The sequence below is a fragment of the Notolepis coatsorum genome (assembly GCF_963971535.1).
Source record: "Notolepis coatsorum genome assembly, chromosome: 1".
NCBI classification, from domain to species: domain Eukaryota; kingdom Metazoa; phylum Chordata; class Actinopteri; order Aulopiformes; family Paralepididae; genus Notolepis; species Notolepis coatsorum.
The window spans coordinates 313140447-313151012 of NC_140165.1; the positions used below are offsets into that span (position 1 = coordinate 313140447).

Sequence of the window (10566 nt, forward strand, 5' to 3'; positions counted from 1 at the left end):
GTGATGAGCGTGTTGGCCGTCTTTATGTTTATGTTTGAGAACCTGGTTTTAAGTTTCAATCTTAGCTATAGTTATCCGACCATCTACATCAGACCATACTCCCTTTAATTCAATATTCAACTTACGTCTAACGACTATGGCTACACCTCGAGTTCTCGTACCAAAAGAAGAGTGACTAATATTATGATATGTGTTGTCCGCTAACGTATCTATGTCTTTCTCTAGAATGTGCGTTTCGCTTAGCAGAGCAACGTCCAACTGTTCTTTTTTCATCAGTGTGAGCACGCTTTTGCGTTTGTGTTGGTTATTTATTCCCCCAGTGTTCCAGATCATTATATTCAAACTAGCCATAATCTATACATGTTGTTGTGTAGTTATTGGTAATGCTTCTGGAGTGCGAGGCAACAATAGATATACATCCAACTAGTGAGGTCCCGTTGAGAGCCGAGCTTAAAAACATACATATATACAAATAAAAATCCCCTTTCCCCCCCTCCCACTGAGAGTCGTACAGGATTGTGTCCCATAGACACATCCTACATGTATGACTCCCTCCCTTAGGCCACCGGATTACCCAAATTGAGCTTTGTAATCCTATTCTTCCTATGCTAATTGCCATAGGATCTAAAACTTTCATTCTAATTCGATAGAATGTCGCTTTTGGTCTTGCGCCTTCCCATTAATGTACTAACAATAGTTTGAAAAATGAAAAATATACCTTCATTAATATATTCATTTGAACCTTCTACTAACTTATGTAGGAAACATCAGAAAAAAGGAAAAGAGTGGAGATAAACACTAACACCTTAAAATGAAAAAAAATAACAATGAAAGATAAAAAATAAAAAAGGAGTGAGAACTAAAATAAAACTCAGAGAAAAATAGATAAAATAAAATTGAGTAAAGAGAAAAACAGAGACTTTTAGAGCTACATTGTGCAAATCTCTAAATCAGTAGAGTAATTATTTATTTAAAATATTAGAATAACCTTGTTGTGCTTAAACATTTAGATGTGGCTAATGTCTTTTTTTTTTTTTTTTTTTTAGGCCTTATTAAAGCCTAATTAAACTTCAGTCCTTGAATCCTATGCTTATTCACACCGGATGTTAGTGTTAAATTTACAGGCCTTCGTTGAAGGGGTGCATTATATTCTAGAAGGTTGTAGAATACTAGTAAATATGTAAACACTGCTGTTATGTTCCAGAATGATCTTCCTACCCAGGGGTCATGACCTTCTAGTATTTTCCGGGATAATTCCTTTGTGTCCCTGAGCAGTCGCGAGAGGAGCCCAGAATGTTCCAGAATATTCATAATGTCAATGTTGGATTATTGTCTCCACAGAGACCAGAAGACTGTAAATATAATGCCTTACGAGCCATATTAAACATCTTGTGCCTTATTGTTGCCAGCGTGCATATCATCTGTTACTTTTGTTGAGCCGTGGTAAAGTCATTCTAATAAAGTTACTAAAATACAAAGAGAAATAGAGAGATGAGTAAGCTTATCTGATTCGAGCCAGTGTTGCGTCCTGCCCGGGGGGACCAGATCCATGTTGCTTCATGTAATCTTCGGCGGCTTTAGGCGTGCGTATTCCCTGCCTAATACCGTCTTTTCCCATGATCGATAATAGTGCCGGGTAGTTAAGAATTGGCCTGAGACCACTCTTAAACATTCTCTGCATCACATCCTTGTAGGGGAAACGCTGAGCGATGGCCTCCTTACATAGATCTTCGTAGATAGCTATTGAATTTTCACCATATTTCAGTTTCCCCCTTTGATTGCGCGCTGCTCTAATGATGGCGTCTCTTATTACGTTTTACGCAGGGTAACAATGATAACTCTCGGACCGTTACCTCTTTGGCCTCGTGTACCGACTCTGTAACATTGGTCCACTGTCGGCGCTGTGGGAAGGTTGTTATTACCTAAAATATCTACTAACACTGTTGGAAAGCCATCGTCTGTGCATTTGACTGATTCATCCAGTCCCACAATGCGGATATTATTTCGCCTGTAGTAACGTTGGGTCTCGAGCTGCCTCTCCATTGCTTTCTCTTCGACTTCTTGTATTTTCTTCCGACACTCTTCTTCCACCTGTTTTATCTCCTTCGATAATTCTGTTAATCCATCGTTGAGGTTCTTCTCGTTCACTTGGACCCTCTGTGTAATTTCTATCACCGTATTCTCCACTGCCGTGATTCGCCCGGCCTGTACAGCGGCTGCTTCCATAATCATTTCGAATTTAGCATCGACGTGTGCTTTGAATTCCTCAATGTGTAATTTGAAAGCGACCATCTGTTCCTTCATCAGGATAGTCAGAGAGTTGAAGTCGGGATGTGAAATTGCACTGCTTGTGTCAGTTGATGTTGTGGGTGCAATGATGGACCCGATGGGTTTGTTGGAGATTATCTTCTCAAATTCCCCTGCTTTATCTTTTACGGTATTTTTACACGTCGTTACCGTTGTGTCGTCAACTGCTGTCTCCCTCTCGGGGGCCAGTCGTCGTTGGTCCCGGTATATTCTCCACTATAGTCCCCCCATCGGGGCTAGTCTCCAACGGTACCGCTGCTGCGTCAGCTGTGCCCTTCGAACGTGTCAAAATCGGCGCCGTTGGAGGGTTTCTCTTTCCACCCTTTTTCTTATCATTAGTATCCATGTTGAGTCTTTGTCTTTTGATATAGTTAGTAGAAGGTCTTATCAATACATACGATGTGGTTTAATCTCTTTTGGTATTGTTCAAATAAGGTTTTTAAACTAAATTAACGTTGACGGGAGCGGAGCTATAACCAAACGCGTATCGCTTCACATTGCGTTCATACCGGAGTGTATGGTTTTGACAAGTGTTTAATTTAGCAAAGGATATGAGGTGTTCTGATAATTGTGTGTGTGGTTGTAATTGTGTGTTTTGAAACACCGGGCCCCGTTTTCAAAATCATGCTTAGGCAATCGAAAAAAAACTGTATTGTGTGTTTCATTATATACATATGTTTCAGTCTTCTCATAAAAAAAATATTAGATTTTTGGGTCTTTTCCTGCCTTTGGTCCGCTTTGCATTCACATCTCAAATGAACCGCAGCAGGGTTCACTTGCAAGAGTGAATGAGCTTTCACACCACCCCAAACCAACCGGACTATCAGAGGAAATGAACCAGGGTTCGATTAAAGCTTATTATAGGACACTGGACATGGGTATGGATGGCTCCAGGTGCTGCTGCGTTAAAGTGCACATCTTCAATATCTGTACTATTTAAAAGCACAGTGCAGGACACACTCAAAGGTTATCGCACCTCAGAGATGGCAGTGGACATGTATGACAGGACAAAGGCCATATGTAATGGCCTTTGGATTGAGGAACATACTACCAGGAAGCAGAAAAGGATGGACGAGTATGTAATTGAGTCATCTTGTGGCACAAGCTCAGACCTCAGCTCAGGAGATCAGCTGAGACAGAGACTGTTCTATCCAGTCGTCGACAGAATGCTGCAAGAGCTTGAGAGCAGGTTCTCATGAGTTGGATAACAACTTATGAGAGGCATACAGGCATGTTATCCAGCCTCAGACCAGTTTCTCTCAGTGGAATTGCTGCAACCCCTCGCCACACATTACAATATCCAACTATTGCCAGAGGAGATCACAGTTGCAAAGTGTTTCCTGGTCAGGACAGGCAGAGATGCAGTCCCTACTATGCAAAGTGTCTTTTCCCTCCTGGATGATAATAATAATAATAATAATAATAATAATAATAATAATAATAATAATAATAATAATAATAATAATAATAATAATAATAATAATAATAATAATAATAATAATAATAATAATGCATTTGATTTATAGGGCGCCTTTCAGGACACTAAAAAAAAGTCCACAAATCGGTGAATGAAAAAATTATAGGATCAAATGAAAACTACTTACTAAAAATGGATGTTTAAAAGTACTAAAAACCAAAAAAAATACCAAACACTAACAAACATTCAGCACAGACAATGGGGATGCTGACATAAAAAAAAAAATTTTTTTTGATCCGGGGCTAGGAGAAAAACATCCGGGGCTAAAGCCCTGGAAGCCCAGGGCTAATGACGCCACTGAGGAGGAGCAAGACTATATTGGTGGCCTGTCCCCAGTGTGCAGTAGTCATCAACAAGAAGAATCTGAAATGTCACATGGAAAGAAAACACTCTGAACCAGGTTCCATGGAAGTTACTTGTTTGGATTCTGACAACAGTGTCTATGCTGTCGTTAAAAGAATGCATGGTGCAAGTGTGCCATTGCATGTACAACAGAAGATGCATGGCCAATGTCACCAAGTGCAATGCGAGTCCCTTCACTGCAAGACAAATGCAGATTTGGCACAGAGAAGTAGCATTTCAAATTTCAGATGCATCCATCTCAAATCAATTGATTACTGCTCTTCCAACGCAAATGTAACTAACCTTAGAGAGGATGTTTTGGAGGACATGGTCAATAAGAGGTGGTTTGGGGCAGACAAGAAGAAGGAGTGTCTGAGGCGTAAAAGTCAAGCCAGGGAGAGGGAACATCCCTTTTACCGTCTCCACCTCTCTGATGTTGCCCGACCTTTGTGTGTCTGTGTATGAGCCGTCGGTGGCTTATTACAGCCGCCTTGAACGTGTGATGGTTGTGTACAACAGAAAGCTGAACACCTGGCACTGGCTAATTCTATGATAATTTTGTATTTTTCTATTTATTACTAATATTATATAATTATGTATGTATTGTATTCATTATTATATTATGCATGTATCTTTTGTGAAGCAATTCGAGATGACTTCTAATAAAGTGCTACATAAATAAAATGTATTATGTTGTCTTTTTGTATTGTTTCAGTGAGGTGGAGGAATTTGACCGGAGGATAAAAACAAACAAATGAAGGAGGAAGGGAGACCATGGCACATTTGGTAGGTAGTGCTTTTGCCTACTTCCTTCACAATCATAGGTTTGAATATCAGCTTAGGCCATGTTGTTATGCGTGCCAAGTTGTGTGTTGGGTCCACTTCAGATTTATGATAACCTTTTAAGAATGTGGAGATGTCCCTGCCCTTTCTCAACCTCAGTTTGATCTGTGGTGATGAGCGGCCAATTTCTTGTGTGCAACAGAAATATTACTTGTCCTATTATTGTCCCTTATTTGAAGAGATTAATGCACAAGAGCTGTACTGGCTTAAACAGACATTATGTTTGTGCTTTCTTCTAGATAACGCCTTCAACCATCATTTGGCCATGGGACTGGTTCTCTGCAATGGAAATAAAAGATGTTTTACAAATTGCTAAAAACACTGTCGACTGATTTCTTCTGCAGTTTATTATTGCATTTACATGTTGAAATAACTATCGCTTAGATCAATAACACTTGTGTTACCTAAAAGCTGTAAATAGTTATGTAATGCCATTAGATTTGAAACGCATTTTAGCATTACAACCCAATAACTGAACTATGTTTGTATTTGTTACACCTTATCCTCAGTATTTTGAGACACTGGGTAACACCATTAACCTCTTATCTAGGGACATCTATGGATCTCAGGTATGGACGAATCCATTATTGGAATACAGGTAGGTACAGAGCAAACGCTGTCTGATTGATTCATTGAAAAGTTTATTAACAGATTGCAGAATGGGTACAGTACAGTACAGCTCAATACATACAATTGTTAAGGGGATGCAGACCAGAGAAAGACTTTCGTCTTGTTTACATCAGGGTCCCCCATTTTCAGAGAGTATATACATTTGACGTAGAAACTGTACATTGGAGGAGGTTGGGTAGGTGGGGGGGACTGTACATTGGAGGTGGTTGGGTGGGGGGGGGGGGTTGGGTAGGGGACACTGTACAAGCAAAACTGTACATTGGAATATTGACAACCATACTTGGTCATTTACTGTACATTGGAGGGGGTTGGGTTACAACACAGGAGCAGAGTATAGACAGTAGAGGAATGAGAAACAGTCTAAATGGGTTTTAACATTTTAGTTTATTTCATGCGCATATGATTTGTTTGATTGATTGATTGAAAAGTTTATTAACAGATTGCAGAATGGGTACAGTACAGTACAGCTCAGTACATACAATTGTTAAGGGGGATGCAGACCAGAGAAAGACTTTCGTCTTGTTTACATCAGGGTCCCCCATGTAATACCTGATCAATACAAGATATTCCTACCTGATGGATATACGTTCGTGTTGATAATGGAACAAGGAACTCTCCAACCGTATTGTACCCATTCTGCAATCTGTTAAAGTTTTCAATCAATCACTCTCTACAATGAATGAATGAATGAAAACTTTATTTAACAGATTGCAGAATGGGTACAATACAGTACGGCTCAATACATACAATTGTTAAGGGGATGCAGACCTGAGAAAGACGTTTGTCTTGTTTCCATCAGGGTCCCCCATTTTCAATTCATATAGACATTTATGACATACACAACATACATGACATTTATGGCATAGGGACATATAGGTATTTAGTACTGATACATTTGTGACATAGGCGGTATTCAAATATACAGTACTGTTACCCCTAGATCCTGACAGAGTATATACATATGATGGGGAGGGGACTGTACATTAGGAGGGGGTGGGTGGGTGGGAGGGAAATATACATACGGCGGGGAGGGAAAATATACATGCGGTGGGGAGGAGACTGTCTATTAGGAGGTGGTGGGGGTTTTGGGCATTTACGGTGGCCAGTTTCGAATTGCAGCCTCCCGTAGGTGCTCTTTAAGGGCGGTTTTGAATGTGGGCAGGGATTCACATTCCTTTACAGCTTTGGGTAGGGCGTTCCACATTGTTGTGGCATAATTGCGAAACGTGTTTAGTCCCTTGTTTGAGCCGAATCTGGGTTTAACATGATTTGTTGAGCTTCCTCTGGTGTAGTGGTTGTGGTATTCACTGACCTTTGGGAAGTATTTTGACATGTACATGGGCACCCCGGTCGTATAGTGTATCTTGTAGACCAGGCCCATTGCAAGTTGCTGTACTCTGTCGTCTACTCTAAGCCATCCTAGGTTGGCAAAGTGGGCAGGGGTGAGGTGGGTTCTGGGGTTCAGGTCAAGTAGTAGTCTGACCAGTTTGTTTTGTGATGTTTGTAATTTTGTTTTAAGCGCCTTTGAGGTGCTTTGGTACCATGAGGTGCACGCATAGTCATAGTACCCTTGAATGAGTGCTCCTGCCAGAGTCTTCAGGGTATTCTTGTTTACCAGAGAGGAGATCCGGTACAAGAATCTAGTTCGTTGGTTGACTTTTTTTATTACATTGGATGCCATTTTGTCACAGGAAAGATTTGCCTCTAGGATGGAACCCAGGTAGGTAATTTTCGTCTTTCCTTGTGACAATATTGTCACCCACTGTAACTGAGAATCCGTCGGTCTTGCTGAGTTTGTTATTTGAACCGAAGAGAATGGACTCTGTTTTGCCCATGTGTAATGATAGTTTGTTATCAGCGAGCCATATGCAGATTTTGCCTAGGTTCCGTGCTGAGGGTTTTTTTCAACCTGCAATTTGTTCTTGTCAGAGACCAGCAGGGCTGAGTCGTCCGCAAACAGGAACAAGTTGCAGTCGACAGGCTGACGACATGTCATTTGCATAAATTAGGAAGAGTAGCGGGTCCTAGTATGCTTCCTTGTGGAACACCACAGCTCACTGTGAGGGGGGGGGATAGAGTACCGTTTACCTCTACCATCTGTTCTCTCCCCTCCAGGTAGGATTGCATCCAGCTCACTGATAGGCTATCAAAACCAATTGCTTTTAGCTTGTCCATTAGAATGGAGTGATTGACAGTGTCGAAGGCCCTTTTGTAGAGTCCAGCAATGACCATGCCGCAGTATTTGCCAGCCGTCCACCTCTTGTTTGATGTGGTCGTTCATATAGAGGAGGCATGTGTCAGTGGAGTGGGACGTTCTGAAGCCAGATTGGAATTCGTAGATTAGGTTTTTTTTCCGCCAGGTACTTTTCGACCTGTTCGTAGACTATTTTCTCCATGACTTTCGAGATGGAGGTAAGAATAGAAACAGGGGCGGTAGTTGCCTGGGTCTAATTTGCTGCCCTTTTTGTGTAGAGGGGTCACTCTCGCAATTTTGAAAGTCCTTGGCTAAATGACAACACGTTCGGTAACTTCGCCCCCCCCCACCCCCCCCCCCCCCCCCCTCTCATGTTGATAACGGAACAAGGAACTCTCCAACCGTATTGTACCCATTCTGCAATCTGTTAATAAAGTTTTCAATCAATCACTCTCTACAAGTCAGCGCAGACGTACTTCGAGATACTTCCGTACTTTCCGCCAATCAGCGCGCATGTCCTGTCAGCGGCATACGCGTCCTGTGGCTGGCGGAAGTTGCCAGTGAGCGGATTTCTCCGGGGATGCAGCTGGACCCTATTGATCGTTTTAGCTACTTACCTCAGACCAAAAAAATGCAGAGCCGTTCAGCAGGGCGTAACGTTAGCATGTGGCGCTGAATCAAGTGAGTCTTGTTCTTCTTCTTTTCTATTTTATTATCACTTTCGATGAGCATTACCGCCATCTACTGATAAGGAGTGTGGATCTGGATGTTCTAAATCCTATAAAATAAACCCGTTCTCAAAAAAATAAAATAACTCTCCATACAAACTTCACCAGAAATTTCTTGCAATGTCAGCTATTTTAAGTACTATATTTTTCCCTACAACATGTTCTACTGTTTCTTGACTAACACTGCACTCACATTGTCCATCAATATGCTTTTTTAACTTTACTAACGTACTGTTCAACCCTGTATGTCCCAACCTCATTCTTGTAAACACGTCCTCTTCTTGCTTGTTTCTACTAGTAGCCCTACTCCAACCCACCGTTTTTTGCACCCCATAAAACCATCTCCCTAACCTCTCATTATCCCACATGACTTTCCATTTTTCCTTTAGTTTGACTATACTTTGGATTTCAGCCTTACTACTCTGTATATTCATTGCAACTCGAGGAAGTTCACAAGCTTTTTTGGCCAACTTATCCGCCAACTAATCGAGTGTGTCCAGGTGCAGACCTCCTACTAATGGTTTAGTGAACACATAGCCTAAAGAGGTAAAGAGGACCTCGTTGTCATGAGTTATTTTTAAACCTAGCCGCATTTTGCGGAGACGCTCTCTGATTGGCCACTGACATGTGTGCCCAATGGCGTGACGAGCTGTGTCTTTGCCCATTTCCGGGTCCAACAGCCTGCAAACTACCTAACACCTAGTTTATCGAGTAGGGTCGAGCTGCAGACTCGGAGCCTCGAGGTCCAGATTGGTACTTCCGGCGGCCACAGGACTAATGTGGAAGTATCTCGAAGTACGTCTGACGTAATAGTCCTGTGGCAGGACTATGCGGAAATATCTCGAAGTACGTCTGGCGTATCTCGAATTACGTCTGACGTTTCTCTACGTTAGCTAAGCGAACATTAAACGTTGTATTCATAAAATAATATAAAATCAGCAGCATGGGGGAGGGCCGGGGGGAGGGGAGGTACAGGTAGTAGAAGACATAGAGGTACAGGTCACATAATTATAGTACAGTGGAGAAGTAAAAATGGAATAAAAAGGCAGTGTAAACAATATACAATATTATTAACTCTAATAATAACACGCCCTCGCGGGCTCATTATAATACGAGAGCCGTGGGTCTGCATTAGTATAGAGCGGATCCCCCGGCCGTATTGAATGAATGAATGAAAACTTTATTTAACAGATTGCAGAATGGGTACAATACAGTACGGCTCAATACATACAATTGTTAAGGGGATGCAGACCTGAGAAAGATGTTTGTCTTGTTTCCATCAGGGTCCCCCATTTTCAATTCATATAGACATATATGACATACATGACATACAGATAGTCAGTACTGCTACATCTATACATTTATGACATACCAGATTTGCAAATACAGTTACTGTTTGTGATACAGAAGGAGTCAAGAAAAGGGAGTATATACATTTGACGTAGAAACTGTACATTCAAGCGCTGGAGCGCTTTGCGATGGATCAAACTGTATTAATATAGTAGTAATAATAGTAGTTGGCTAGTTGCGCGCTTCTGGCCACCTCCCGCAGTGCGCGCATACACACATACTGTCCTGTAGCTATACAGTACGTGCAAATCGCACAGGTTGCCTCATCTCATCTGGCTCTGCAAATAGATCTAGAGTCTGAATATCATATAATAGCCTGCTGATGATCTCTCTCTCTCTCGAGTCAAATCCATTCTGAGAACGGAATGCAGTGCCCGCGACGAGGGTCTTGATTGATTGATTGATTGATTGATTGATTGATTGATTGATTGAAAATTGTATTAACAGATCATGCTGGACCTACAAAAGGCCTTTGACACTGTCAATCACTCCATTCTTGATTGGAACATTTTATTAACAGATTGCAGAATGGGTACAGTACCAGTACAGCTCAATACACACAATTGTTAAGGGGATGCAGACCAGAGAAAGACTTTCGCCTTGGGGTGGGGGGGGGGGGGGGGGGGGGGGGGGTCGGGTAGGAGGGGTGGGGGACACTGTACAACTGTACAAGCAAAACTGTACATTGGAATATT

General features: G+C 41.7%; 1 protein-coding gene across 1 annotated transcript in view; it reads right to left on the bottom strand.

The window, feature by feature from the left end:
- Nucleotides 1-5224: 5224 nt before the first annotated feature.
- Nucleotides 5225-10566, bottom strand: part of LOC311226195 (uncharacterized protein) — a gene marked incomplete at both ends in the record, with an annotated part of 33859 nt that continues 28517 nt past the window's right edge. Inside the window, one exon of the mRNA XM_084311570.1 lies at nucleotides 5225-5248. Coding sequence (XP_084167696.1) covers nucleotides 5225-5248 — 24 coding nt within the window. The remainder of the gene's footprint in view (nucleotides 5249-10566) is intronic.